Here is a 15,157-nt window from a genome sequence, read left to right as displayed (position 1 = left end):
TCGGAAATCCAATATTCCGAATTCCAAAGTCCTCCAGATCCTAAAATTTCAGTTAATCGAATACTTCGACGCCGAAGCAACAGTCAGAGAGGATAATTCAATGTACAGCGGAGTTTCCTTTCACGTGGAATTCACTTTGTCCATACTTTCTCAAAATCACCGCACGTTTATCACTAAAGCTACCACGATCAAATGACCATTTTCAAAAAAAAAAAAAATGATCGATGTCACGTTAAAAAAAAAATTATTGCCTTAGAGCACAAGTTAAGATGTCCGCTTCTTGTTTCTCGTTTTTTTTTTCAATACTCTTCTAAAAGAATCTCGCAGAGTAGTCCATGTTTCTTTACAAACCGCCATTGAAAAAAAGCCAACAATATTTTTTTTAAATATGCATACGATCATTGTGCAATATTTCGGAGGTTCTTAACTACTGGTGATTCATTTACAACAATAGTTACCAGTTATCAAGTACATTTACAATGCCAAATCCTACACTAGATAAATGAAAAAAAAATTGCCGAGGAATTAGTGGATGCACATTATAAAGTCATTGCAGTAGACATAGGAGGATATGGTAGGAATAACGATGGAGGCCTATTTGCCAATTCTAAATTGGGCAAGGCTCTTGAAAAATATTAATTAAATGTTCCCAAAGACACTGAGCTACCTAATACGCAAACCAAGTCGATAACGAATGTCCGAGTCGATAACTGGTAGCTATTGTTTTGAATGAGTCACCAATAGCTAAGTACCTGCGAAATATTGTACAATAATTGTCTGTACATTAAAAAAAAAATATTTACCAAAAGAAAATATTGTTCACTTTTTTTCAGTAGCTGAACATATGCATTAATTTGTCGTGTCGGTGCCGGAACGTGACGGTTCCTGCCGTATAGTCTGAATGGACCTTAATTCATCCCTTTACATGCTGAAATTAGTTTCGCCGGCGTTTGCCAATGATCCTCATCCCACCGCAAGGCCGTTCTTTCCGCTAATAATAATTCCGACGATCGATATCGAGAACGCTCACGTTCGAAAAAAAACTACAATCGTGTTTGAACTTCTTGCTTTGCCTAAAAATAGTCTACCTATCTCGATTGGTGTCATCGCAACGAAACTTTGAGGGCTGAGTAGCGTTTGTTCGCACCGAGTGGAACCTCGAACGCGTAACTCATTATAGTGTGACCAGAAGATACGTAGATTAATATGCTGCAGTGAGATTCGGTTAGTCCAGTAGTCGTTCTTCAAAAACGCGTATCTAAATCATATTCTGACTAGACCTTGGACGACGGGTAAGAATGCCGTCTCGAGAAACGTCTCTGCGTGTCTCGGTACTGGCGACACGTAAATCTACGTGCGGAAGATGCACGCCACGATTAATATCGTAAGGTTAAGGTCCTTGGAAATCCATCGTGACGGGACAAGACGACCAAGGAGGAATTTAATGCGAACAAAAGCCGACACCTGCTCGCATTGCTCGCTCATGCTGCCATTAAATCATCGCCTCCGGGCGCTCGAGGTCTCGAGGATACGCATTGCAGGGAAAAGGATCTCTGCTAGGTTAAGGGATACATGTTCCAAGAATTAGGGGTATGTGGTCGGTAATTAGAATGGTCTAAAATTTTCATCACGTGTTCAGACTCGTGAAAATAGTGGTTAATCGATAAGCGAAGCAGACGTAGACAATTTCATTGAATCTGTTCGAATCTCTCGCGAGGATATCCCAGGGCTCCCTAGGGACTATTCGCTGCATCGACGGGATAGGATTACCTGGCGACGGAGGAAACGATCCTCGCTCGGCACTTCCGCCGTAACCCGGGTCTAAGTGTCGACCGTTGCGCTAGGTTAGTGTCAAGGTCGCAACTGGAACGCGTCGGTTTTGCGCGGTGGCCTTCTCGCCGGCGATATTTGCACGCGGGGCGTCGTCGAGCTGCGATTCCTTTTTATAAAACCCAAGCACAGATGGCTAGGCGCGCATGTTTCCGGGCGAGCTGCATGTCGATAACGCTCCTTTGGCGATATCAGACGGATCAGGTGTGCACCGATTACGCGATGCTGAAGCGTGCCCGTCGAGTTCGTTACGTCACGATCGTCGCGTGCAACGATGCGTGTAACGGCAGATATTTTTTTATCGCTTTCACCGTCGTTCCGCGCCGTGTGTTCATTTTAACAGCGATAGGAGGAGGTTTCCAGCGTGTAACTAACGTTTCTAATGTTTCGCTGAATAATCGAGGTTCTTTCGTGTACACGTTGCTGCATTTACGCTATGCGACAAAATGATAAGACACCTCTCGATTTAGAGTGTCTCTAAGCGTTAACCTTTCAGCTGCATACGATGTATGTATGTATATGCAGGGAGACAAAATAATATGAACACCTACAGTTGAAATTCTCTGCTAAATATAGTGGCGGCCCAGATCATATTTTAGTACACATACCGGTGGTCGTATCGTTCCCTCGAATGGCTTCGTTATTGGCACCAAGTACCTACTTAAGCATTTTGGATGGTCAGGTTTACATTACGCTCAACGGATCGTCTCCCAACAACTACGTCATTCTTCGGCCAGTATAGTCATTCGACTTGAATATCCTGGAAACATTGTGGACACTTTTGGAGAACAATATAAACACTAGATTCTAAGAAGAATAGGAGCTGCAATGAAAATGAATTACCGCGGTAAATAAATAAATAGTGAAAAAGTAGGTATCGTGGATTTCTTAAAATAGTACCATTTCAGTTGAACGCTATTTCTTTCACATCCAATCCCAACGCCGTATTATGACACTTTTCATTCGTCGGTTGACCTGATTCATTGGTTTGCCATACAAATGTCGCATTGGCTTGGAGAAGCACTAAAAATACAGGAATCTCCAATCACGACGTGTGAACGTACAGTGAATAACGAAAATATTTTATCGTTAATGTATGCCAATTTTTGATCATCAATGCATCTTATGAAAGCTGATGTTAAGACGAATTCATCGATGTGTAATACTTGGTCGTTCGTTGTAACATAAAGCCTTAAATTGGAGTTTGAATTCAGTAGCTTTAACACACAACATTTTTGTCATAGTAAATTGTTTGTTGCTGCATCGCGTATTCCACAGCTCCAATTTAGTAATTTCTACAGTGCCGCAATGTCGCGTGTCTCTACAGAGTTATTTGTGTTGGTTGCGATCTCTAATACGGCACTTGTAGCGCGCTATCTCCGCCCAGAGACGACTACCACGGTAGTAAACCATTATATTTTATCGTATATCGCCTCAGCCCCGTCACTGATTACATTGACACTTCCCAGCGGAGCCACCCGCGCACAGAGGACTAAACTTCGTCGAATGAAATTCCCGAGTTTTCACACGACCCGCATCACGACAGGCCCTCCGACATACGTGACAGACACCTGTTAACGCAAGTGTTATTAACGCAGCGGAGTGCGATCATCGGTCAGCGAGCATGTTTATACGAAAGAAAGTTGTAATATATCGCGCTGGCCACTCCGGCACCATTCGTTTAACGCCAACGACCACGCGGCCTCTATTCGATAAAAACGATCCGATTGAGTGCGTAATACATCGCCATTTATTGTTACATAAAGCCCTTAATTGGAGTTTGATGTCTAAAAAGGATAGAAGAAAGAAAGTAGTGGACCCTGCGACTATGGAATGTGACTATTCGAAAAGAAGGGCGACCTTGGGGAGATTTAGGCGAAGCGAGCGTAATCCTCTGTACCCTCAGTCCTCTCGAGTTTGTAGGACCCTCGTCAACTCCTGATGAACCAGGAGCCTATGCCAATAAAATGTCGGTAGGTTTAGTGTTAAGAATGTAGGTCACGCTGGCGCCCTTTCCCGCTGTTTCCTAGACGTCATACTTTTCTCGAAAAGTCGCCAATGATAGAGGTGGTACGATGCGTTCCGGAGGCCAAATGAAAAGTGACGCGAAACTGATTTCAGTCGGATGCTCTGCTGGAATCCATTTATCTCTCTCCCGCTCGCCTTTCACTCTCGAGCCAGCGAGTTATTGATCTAAAAGAGCTTTGTTTCCTACTCGTCGACGACTGGTGGGACAGCCGGTGTTACGACTGTCGGCCACGCCACCTTGATTCCGGTACCGATGTGCAAGGTGTACCTGAGTCAAGGCCAGGGTCGCGTTCCCCTGATCGCCGCACGATGCAGACCTCGTAATCTTGGCTCGCGATACCCGCAAGGAATTTCGTTCCATGCGACAACGCGTTCAACTGAAACTCGATGTCGCAATCGTTATCGATCGAGCACGCTTTCCTTCGTGAACAATCGGATCCGCTAACGTGACGACAGATGTCCATCAAGGATCGCAACATCACTCTTAATTACAATATTATAATAATATTACAATAATAAAAGTACCCCAACCAAGTACCCAAACCAAACGCCAATGAAATCTCGTAAAATACGTCCTTGAGAATAATACATTTTGAGTGAATCTATACACCAATAGGTACCAAAATGAAAGTGGTAAGACCATGGCAAATGTAAACTATTATTTGGAATGACATTGTCGCGCGAGAGTTATGCCGAATCTGCCAATAATAACACATTTAAACGGAACGCTTGGCGATCCTTCCGTCGCCTATTTAGAGCCAGCACGGCGTCATTTAATAGTTGGCGAGATCAGCAAGTTACAAATCCTCCAGTTGTCGACGCGTTCGTGCTACAAAGAACCAAACTCGCTAGGAGGCATCATGAGCCCCTCCCCCACCTTTTGTTCCACTTTGTATCGCATGGTTGCGCGATTCGGAAGACTTAACGATGCCCACTGGTGCCTGTGCAAGCGAGCCATAATGCCTGGCCAGCACGAAATGATTGCGCATAAAGCCTGCACCATTTATCCCGGAATAAAGCTGATGTATCCGGCGAGGAGGCAGGGTCAAGGTCGTGTCCGGGCATGCACGCGTGATGCCGTGTCGCTTTTTCGAATCCGCATTTGAATCGATGCTTCATGCACGCCTACCAGTCGCCGCGTGGATGCTTAACGAGCACCGACTGAAAGAAGCTCGATAATGATTCGGGGAGCTTCGACGGAACACTTTTGAGATTGTGTATCTTTCCTTCTGCCTTTTCTTCCGCCGCGTCGAGGGAACAAAAGACACGTAGGAGTTCCGACACCTTCATTTTTTCCCACTCCTTCGTCGTCCTTGCATCGCGAGCTATTGTTTGTCGCGTATGCCAAACGATGCGTCACAATTGCCAGGAATGTTACCAAGCGTCAGCTTTCGAGATAAGTATATACAATTCGCGCTTCGGTGTGTTCCCCATCGAACCAGCCGCACGGTTAAACCCACGTTAACCCTATCGCGACCCGACTTTTTCCTGTTTGTGTTTCACACGTTTCTCTTTTAGAAATGAATCGTATCAACACTAAGCATCCTGACGTTTATTCGGTACCTACTTCTTAAGGACGCCTTTTTCAATCGAATACGACTCGTTGCATTGCTCGCGACACCCGTGCGTACATTTCGTTCGTTTCACTTTCGAAAAATCGACGAGAAGCATTTAGCGAACGTCGTTCCGCCGAGACTCGGTAAACGAGTCCGACGGGAACTTAATATTAATTGAACTTTCTCTTTAGAATCAATTCGACAGCGTCTGGAATAGAACGCGAGAGGGCACCTTGAACGTCCCGAAGTTTCGGCATTCCGCTCGATATCACGATGTAATCCTCTGTAACCGAAATTACGTATACCTGACTTCTGAACAAAATTGTACGATGGGGTCACCGACAATCACTAACAGCGGAATATTAATCGACATTTAACCATAATGGATACACAGCGATGATAGAATTTAGACTTAACAAATTCAGACAACGGGTATACGAGTTTATAGTCACTGGGGGTGATAGAGGGTTAATTTTCCCTCTGAAATTAATTTCGCGCGCACACGGTACACGCAACGGAACGTGAAAGGGTCTCTTTCGTAGTCGCGTTTCTGCGTCAAAGACGCCAAATAAATTGAGACAATTCGTGCAGCTTTCTCGTTTGCATCGTTGTTCTTGCCGCTTTTCGAGATCAAACCGCAGATATGTAAATTCATGGCGGTGACACATCACATGTCGCATGCGAAACATTTTATTACGCTATGCCTCTGCTTTTTGAGAATATTTCAAAAAATGGAAAGCACGCTCTCTCTCTCTCTCTCTCTCTCTCTCTCTCATACTCTTTCGGGCAAAAGGATTCGCGACCGATCTTTCATTAGAAACATTTGGGAAACCGAGTACGAAGACGAAAACAATTTCCAAACGTTGATTATTCCTATTTCTTGTAGAAAAGAAAAATTGTAAACGTTCAAAACCGAATTCCCTGGGCGAAAGTAAAACGCAAATAAAACGGGCATCCGCAGTGACAATGCGTGACTAATAAAATACACGCGCCTTTCTCGTATGCTGTATTAGAGCTCCGAATCGAAGGCGTGAAATCGCTAGAGCGTTTGCCGAGTACCCAGTGCGCGATACACCACTCTGACTGGTGCAACTGTTACATCAAATCTAGGACAGGCCACGCGTTCCGCAATAGCTTCCACTGTCGATTATTTACTTACTTTCAACCAGCAGGTTGTTACCGAGTTAGAGCTCATATAGTTCGCCACGTAAATTACATTCAGCGTGTTTGTTCAGCGATTGATGCCGATTTCTCTCGAGCTTTTAGACGATCTTTCTCGCCGAGCTGCGCAAGTTTCCAGCTTCCATTTTACTGTATAACTAGCATTTGGGAGTTCTCTCTTCTCTTGAGTCCATTTGCGACCGTTAAAGTTTCAAGTCTAAAAGAAAATAAGATGGCGTTAGATTAGATTCTATATTCCACTAGTATCGATGTATACGTAATCTATTTTTGAAATAACGATTACTACGAGGCGGATAGAGGATGGAGAATTTAGAAAGCTTGACTATCTAGTTACAATTGACAATGACTAGTATTTAAGAGTTAACTCTTCTCTTGACGTCAGTTTGAATTGATGTAACCTTTGCGTGAACGAAGTCTGTTCAATTGTGTTGGATTGGGTCATGCAGTGGCGACCTTTTTTGCAAAGGAGTTGTAAAACCGAATAGTAAAATCCTGCCCCATCCTGAGTGTCTATAAACCTCGATTACTCCAGAAACCTGAGAGCATTGTCTCCGAAATGTCCAAATTCTGACAGTCTCCATGTGTCTGGAGACCCGAATTTTGCTGCAGATGGTCGGTATTATTCAGTCCTAGGGTGCAGCAATCGGTCTGACTTTTCTGTCTGATTCTCCTGTGACGCAAAATATTTCGGTACACAGAGACGGTCTCCGTTTCCCGTCGCAAATATCTAGAGACTTCTCGTGAACAAGAAGAAGACGAGGATATCCTCTGTATACGAGGATATCAGAGGTAGCACGTGGTAGTTATTTTAAGCTCCGACGTCTAGAGCGTCGCCCTCGGCAAGATTCCTCTTTATCCTGCCGCTTCCTCGTAAATATCTACCCTTTCATTTCAGATACTGCCTTTAGTCAGCCTACTCCGTGAAAGAAACCGTCCCTTTAACTACTAAGACCTCGTACTCTTCCCAATTCTGTCGCGAGATGAAAAGATTCTCAGCTGTGTGATTCGTGGACCTAATGCTTTGCAAATGCATCGCGCGAGAGGATTACTTGTCCTTTCCTTGCTCGTGCGTTGAACGTAACTCGATCATAGACTCGCGCAAGGAACGCAAACTCTCCGCATTGTTATCGCGGATATAATATAATATAAGCTTCTAACGCAACCGTCGTTTTCGTTTCGCAGTTCCATCAAACCTTGTTGACCTACACGCGGGACAAAGTATGGGACTTCCATTTCTACGTGGCGAACGACTGGCCGGAAGCTGCGATTTGTTTACATTTTCCAGGCATGACGTTATCCGTGAGTATAAAAGAAGTCTCCATTCGAAATAGATTACGACCGAACCGCGATCGATAACGGCTCGCATTCGGGACACTTGCTACATCCAGGTTCCAAACCCGTCTCTCTCGAGTGCTTTAAAAAGAAGGAAACATCCGACGCAATTTTTCGTTCTCGGGAAAATGTTACTGCGGTTCTGTAAAGCGACTTCATCGAGTTTCATGTCGGAAAGAAACGAGGAATGCCAACGTCGCGTTCCTGAATGGTTCGACGAGAGTTTCAAATTCGTGAATAGAGATTGTAAAGTGGAAGAGAATACGTACGCTCGCGTGCGTTCCGCAAATTCATCTTGCTTCGAATCGTATCGGCAAGGGGCGCGGAAAAGTTGGCCCACATCCTCGGTTGGCTCATTGCCAATCTTTTGTTTCACAGCCTTGCCAGTCCATTTCCTGACTTCGCTGGTGACTCCTCTAATCTGCACCTCCTCCTCCTCCCCCCCCCGCCCCTCACCGCCGACCCCTCAGATGATCGCATGCTCTTTAGTTAATTACCGCGCCAGCAATTTGTTGATTCGACGGGTTTTCGTGTCCTTTCAGGAATTTGCTGTTTCGTAAATTAGACGACGCGAACCTTGATATTTCTCAGCGAATTTACCGTCCGAGGTATTGGAATTATGACACGTAGTATTTTGGCACATGAAACTAGTTCGCGACCACTTTGTTTCCAGTCGCTGTATGCATTTACGATACGGCACACAATTAATTTCTACACCTAATGACAGAAGATCAAAGATTGAAATCCTCGAAAATTCATAGACCGTGTGTTGTCGTAAGTCGACACGGTAAGCCGAAGACGTTAACAGACAAAGTCTCTCGATAAATAATTCATACGCCACGGGTTGCGAGCCTTTCACAACTTGCCTCGCCCCTAGCAACATTGGGAAGACCAATCTTTGCTCTAACTTGGTTGCTCGACTGTCTTTCAGCCCCACGGTTTGCTGTACGAGAGCGTGGGCGTCTTTTGTCCCAACGACCGGCTAGAGCTGCTCAAGTTGCTGAGGGAGGAGGACATTCTCATCGACTGGTCCAAGCCTCTGTACATTAATTTCGTTCACTACGACATCGCCGAGGAGCTGACGCGTTTGTACGAGGACACGGGAACCATCGAGAGGGTGGTAGGTGACGTTTTCGTCTGCGAGGATCCGGAGAACGCGGACTGCATCGAGGAACAGGACGAGAACGCCGATCCTGACGTTCAGGTCCTGTCGCTGAAGGCCGAACACGCCGAAGGGATACACGAACTGTACCCCGCGAACGATATGGAGTGCCACGAGCTCTTCCTACGGTTGATCAGGCTACTGCCAGCGGCGGGGGTCTTCTACAAGGGCAAGTTGGCGGCCTGGATGGTGCAGTCTTACTACGGAGCGATGTTTTCCATGCAGACCAAGCCGGAGTATCGGAGGAAGGGCTACGGAACGAAACTAGCAAGGTAGAAACGCGTTTCCTTATCTCTTAAAAGTAGAATAAGCAATCGAAATCGGACAATGCTGACGATAGCGTAATCGTAGGTACCTGACGAAACGTGTGGCCGAAAGGGGCTACCAGCCTTTCGTTGTGATACGTCCAGAGAACGACGCCAGCCAGAGTCTGTACAAGAAATTGGGCTTCAGGAACCTCTACCAAACAGTTCGGATGTCGTTCGTGCCGCTGGCGTGGCAGGACGCGGACACTGACGCGGACAACGCGAGGGATAGTTTGGAGAACGTTGTCAGGCACCTGACGATTGGACAGAAGGTGGTGGACGCTTTTAGAAACGAGGAAATCGTTATCGACGAAGAGGCCGCGGAGAACGAAGAAGAAACGCAGGATTGTTCGAGCGAGAAGGAGCAGCTCGAAATGGTGGTCCAGGAGCCTGATGACGAAACCGTCGAGATCGACAGAGAGGAATCGGAGGAGAGAATAGAAGTTACCGAGTTACCTGCCGAAGAAGACGCGGATGAAACAAACGGCGACGTGAAACCCTCGGGAGACGCCGAAGAAACACCGGACGACGGTGGTGGCGACCAAGACGACGGAGGAACGGACGCGGAATAATTAACTATACATTCGATTATTCGATAGAAGGTCCACGATTTACGTCACGTTGCTCGCTCGAGGGTGCGCTCGTCTTTCCACAGCTGGACGGATCATTCCCGACGACGATGGCTCGAATGACTCGTACCTCGCGAAGAAATTCATCGATCGAACTGGTAGGAGCTGTACCAGCGATTCCGATGATCGAATCGCAAACCAATGTGTCGAGTATCATTTTATATCCGCGAACAAAAATTGATTCAAAGTCCTCGTTTTAGAATTAATACTGGTAGCTTTTTATAAGCGAATCGAATTGAACGTAACAACCGAGAGCAATCGGTCGCGATTGGCGTAATTTTTCGCGTTTGATCGATGACATGTCCTACGGAGGCGTCGTTTCGTCAGGGCGCGACCTCGAGCGACACCCGCGACGGAAGAAAAGAGAAAAGAAATTATTTTAAGAAACTTAACGACATTACGGCACCGCGTTCGTGCGAGGCTTCGATTCGCGTACGAAGATGGCACGATTCTGCGTACGGTTCCTCATATCAGACTGTTTGGAGAATGTTGCGAAGGTCTCAGGAATCAATTAGACGTATCCTTTTGGGTTGCCAAGGTTAGATGGTTTCAAAGTCTATCCATACCGTGTCAGGTATCTTCCTGTTGTATTCGGTGGGTTCATCGTTTCAAATGTTTAGCGTTTTACGGTAACCCCCGCTTCTAAGTACATGTTTATTCCGACGAAAGCGAGTGGCCAGTGAACGTAGACTATTAACCATTTGCACTCATTGTCAGTCTTAGATTTCTCAGTTATGGAATGGCCACGAAAAACTCTTTGCAGTTTGTTAAACTATCCGATCTTCTTCCTAGAATTTTACATTTTTATTAACCAAACATAATCATACACAAACACAAGGCGTAGTACAAAAATCTTAAACGATTTTGTGTTGGTTAGAGACTGTTTCACATTTAACAAACCTTATGCGATTCACGTCACAGAGAAAGTTTATCTTTGATAAACCCAGAGAGTTGGAGTATTTATGGACTGACTGTATGAAGTTGTCTGTATCGAAGTTGTAGAACGCCTTAAAGTGCCTGGGCAGTAAGGTGGCCTTAGGAGTGTAAAGGGTTAATAGCGAATGAACTACAATGTTATCTCTTCGCTAGTGAAAGTGTACTTTCACTGGTCATCGTTAAAAAAATGTCTACATTTTACTAAAGACTTTAGTGAAAACTATCCCAGACCTACTCACTAATGAATGTAGTCGCTTCCAAACGGGTAAACATTGACGACGTATAAGCGGGGGTTACTATATTTATCACGATCGTATATCTTTGTTGCATAGTTGAAGAGTTAACCCGGAATCGATCAATTGTTCAGAGACCGTGCGTCGCGTGATAACGTAAAAATGAAAGCAGAGATGAGCAAAATTTTATTCGAATAACAATGGAACCTATATTATTCGATCGAATAGTTATATTCTATAATTGAAATTCTAAAGTCTCGTTCGACCACTAACAAAAGACGAGTTCCAGATAGAAATTTTGCTCATCTTTTCAACAAAACGCTCGCTTTCGGGTTAACCGTTGTGATCGATACTATACACTTGTATCCTCGACGAATGGTACGCGTTTTTACTAAATTATAAACGCGAGTCAGCGAGTACCGTTGTTTATTAAATTGAACGTAATTAACGAGTCAAAGTTCCGACGTATTCCGTTTCTTGTTGCACAAAGAATGTTGTATTTGAAAGATACGAGCACGTCATCGGTTGCTCGACATTAGCTTCTCAGCGACCAAAAATCCAATATAAGATAGACTTTGAACTACGAATCGTTCGTATACGAACGACGAATCCTATTCACGAAACAAAGAGCGAACACCGTGATCGATAGTCGCGAGATCGCTCAGAAGCTTGGCTCGGTGAATCGATCTGTGATTGTAATTTTCCCTGTATAAAGTAGCGTTTCGAACAAAAATTCCGAAGCCTCGTGCGACCTCGACACGCTTTCCTTAATATAAGTAGAAGTAAAATTGCTGTGCCCGTGCGCTCGACCGTAATTAAATATTTCAAGCATATTGAATTACGGGAAACATAGCTACGACGCTCGAAAATTTCAAACACGAACGGTATTTTCGATTACGCTGACCGTTGACGAAAGGTGCGACGCACGTCCGAAGATTTGCCCGCGATTTTTCTCAACGCACTAAAAAAAAAATAAAAAAAAATTCAAATAGAAAAAAAATACATTAGAGCGACGAACGTAGAAAATTTCGGACTCCAGCTTTTCTTAATCGGAGTCGAACAATTCCTTATCGGTACAAACAAACCTGCGTTCCCATGGATAGAATTCGCCAAACGACGCTAGGGATGTTCGATTAAATAATAAATGATAATTTTTCAGAAATGCTCGAAAACGGAAATGTATACGTAGTCAGTGTAATAAGTATTCGTACAGGAACCAATTCAAAATAAAACTTCGTATATTTATTTTGTTAATAAATTCTAGAATTGCGTAGAATTTGCGTAAATTACAGTTTATTATTTTTAATGTTAACCACTTATTTCGTTTCTTATTAATTTTATTTTCAATTGGTTGCTGTACGAATACTTCTTACACTGACTGTGGGCTTTAAGTACTTGCTTTCATCGTCAAAAAGAAAATAAAGTCTACATGAATCCAATGAGCATAGATCGGTTGAAAATGAAAGAAGATGGTATAAGCAGAGGAAAAAAGGCTTGATGACACGCGTAAAATTTTTAAAAAATCGAACATTCCTACCGAAAGCACAGTGTTGTCGCGAAACGAAATTCACGAAGGTGGCAACGAAAAATTTGTTTTTACTCGCGAAACTAGACGAACCGCCGCAACGATCGGTCCAGCGTGCGAGCCAATGATAATAATATTAATAGAGACGATCATACGATTAATATTATTATTAGTTACAGAATACATGTGTACGATATGAATATACCGCGCGCAAAACAAGGAAACCCGATCGACCCAACTCGATGACCGAGAGAACCGTTTCTAGGAACTATAGACGTAGATATTATTTGTAGCGTTTTTTCTACGTTTCGTAGATGCGAAGAGAAAAAAAGAAAACCAGGTTTGAAAGGTCGTAGCCGGGTCGACCGGTAAAGTTTCCTCGAAGGCCCTCGACGCCCCTTCTTTATTTTGGATTTTCAACATTTCCGGGGGCCAGCTGTGATATTTTCCCCACTCCATGTACGTTCTGATCGTAAATACGAAACATGCAAGGGGTAGGCCTGGACGAGCGTTTCTTGGCCAGAACCGAGCTGAAAACGCTTTGTTTTATAAAAATGGACGGCAAAGAAATTTGTAATATTCTGGAAATTTTAACGCGTCGAGTGTCGACATAGTTTTTCATGCTTTTCCGTTCGTGCTGAACGCGGTAGAGGTCTCGACATTTCATTACATTCAAAGTCACCCCATAGTGTGGGCAGATACAAAGCTTTCCCTAAATCCTTTGTGTACGTTTCAAACCTCGCGTTCGGATCCTCTTTGGTAAACGGTTGTTTGATACGTAACGTTGGTCCACAAAAATTAAAACTAAGTAAAAATTGAGTAAAAATGTTACCTGAAAAATGAATAACAAAATATTACAACAAAGAAATACAAGTTGGAAAACGTGTGAAAAGTTTTCTTTCTTATTGGAATTGTATATCTTATTATCTATCTTTCGATAGAGACTTTATAAAACGAATATATATCACCTGAAGCATGAACGGCTAAATTAAAAGTCCAGATTAGTTTAGGTATAGCGTCGGGCACCGGTGTCCGTCACGACACTCGACGCGTGAAATCCGATCCCGTTCGAGAAATGCTCGTCCAGATCGTGATCCAATCCTGTTAGGTCTAGGCGAAAATCGGTTGTCGTTAATGGGACACACCCGAAACTCCCCGAAACTCCCCGAATTCCATTGATGTTTTGCCACTAACGCGTTACAGGAGCGAATAAATCTGCTTCAAACTGTTCAATTTCGATTGCAGGCATAGTGGCAAGAATAACCGCGTAATAGCACCGTCAATTGTTTCTCACGGAAAATCTTCGAGGGACAAATTTTACTAACGTTAGTACGTTACAGTCTATTCATTTGAAACGTTCTAATCGAGATCCTTCCGGTTTTCAGCACAAAGTTTTCGATCGACGTAAATAAGTCGTCAATTAATTATGTCAATTTTAATTTTACAAATCTCGACAGATTTTACATCCGTTTATTAACCGTTTTCGGAAACGATCATTTTCTTTTATTAGCAACATTCTTGTCAACGTGCACCGCGAACATTAACGTACATCAACTTTCAATTAGTTCGTACAAACTAACCTCGAAATTCACTTATTTGCTCGTGATTCCAAAATATTCGAGAAAAGAGGAACGTCGAATCCAAACTGTCCGAAAATCAGAGATGAGCAAGATTGCGTTTAAATAGTAAATTAAAATTATTTACATTATTTATTTATCTAACGTCTTCATCGCACTGCAAATTTAGGTTAGTTTTTATTCGTTCAATGTGAAATATAAGTTCGTACTATGATTCAAATTGTATTTCCTTTTAAAACATATAACCAATTGAAAGTTGGTTACATTTCATTCAATATTCCAAACTTTTTAGAAAAGAATTTTACTCATCTCTGCATAAAGTAACGTACGACAAATTACTGTCCCCTGAATGTGAAGCATCGTGCCTTGTAAAACACAAAACGTCGAGTAGGGTTACCTTGACCGTCTCATGGTACAAAACGGCACGGTGCAATGAATTTTATTACATAATTCGTACTTTTAAATCCATTGTACATCGTTAACCTGCGACAAGTCCGACCAAAGAAAACAATCGATAGTTTAAACGTGCACGCAAATTGCGTCACGTATCGCGTACCAATAGAACGAAAAGTGAATTTAATTTTCATAAATCGCTCGAACCTGTCAAATTATGTTCCGCCATCTATAGTCGTAACGATAATTGTAAACTTACCCGAGCCAGGTTCCGTCGTTATTTCGTACACTTTCTTACGCCGTGTACAAGCTCGAATGGAATTCGCGAGTACAATCCAAGGAGAAGTGGCTGTTACGAGAGACACAAATTTCTTGATCAAACGCATAGATATATTATCGATGAAATAGGGGAGTCAGAAGCTAAAACGTACCACAGCTGAAAAGAGAAAGAAAGCTATACCTTATCTGT

The 15,157-nt window shown here is 43.5% G+C and overlaps 2 protein-coding genes across 4 annotated transcripts in view; one reads left to right on the top strand and one right to left on the bottom strand.

Annotated features, from left to right (window-relative positions):
* LOC128878629 (transmembrane protein 230) overlaps positions 1–2,463 on the bottom strand; it is an 8,796-nt gene extending 6,333 nt beyond the window's left edge. Inside the window, exon 1 of the mRNA XM_054126973.1 lies at positions 2,439–2,463. The gene's annotated coding sequence lies outside the window, so the exon portion shown is untranslated. The remainder of the gene's footprint in view (positions 1–2,438) is intronic.
* LOC128878628 (uncharacterized) overlaps positions 1–15,151 on the top strand; it is an 18,928-nt gene extending 3,777 nt beyond the window's left edge. For all 3 annotated transcript variants that reach the window (XM_054126958.1, XM_054126957.1, XM_054126959.1), the window contains exons 3-5: positions 7,779–7,895; positions 8,860–9,362; positions 9,442–15,151. In XM_054126958.1, coding sequence (XP_053982933.1) covers positions 7,779–7,895; positions 8,860–9,362; positions 9,442–9,967 — 1,146 coding nt within the window. In that variant the 3' untranslated portion in view covers positions 9,968–15,151. The remainder of the gene's footprint in view (positions 1–7,778; positions 7,896–8,859; positions 9,363–9,441) is intronic.
* The last annotated feature ends 6 nt before the right edge of the window (positions 15,152–15,157 follow it).

Source organism: Hylaeus volcanicus, chromosome 6 (genome assembly GCF_026283585.1).
Source record: "Hylaeus volcanicus isolate JK05 chromosome 6, UHH_iyHylVolc1.0_haploid, whole genome shotgun sequence".
Classification (NCBI taxonomy): domain Eukaryota; kingdom Metazoa; phylum Arthropoda; class Insecta; order Hymenoptera; family Colletidae; genus Hylaeus; species Hylaeus volcanicus.
The sequence above is the reverse complement of the archived record's forward strand: the minus strand, read 5'-3'. Positions and strand labels throughout refer to the sequence as shown.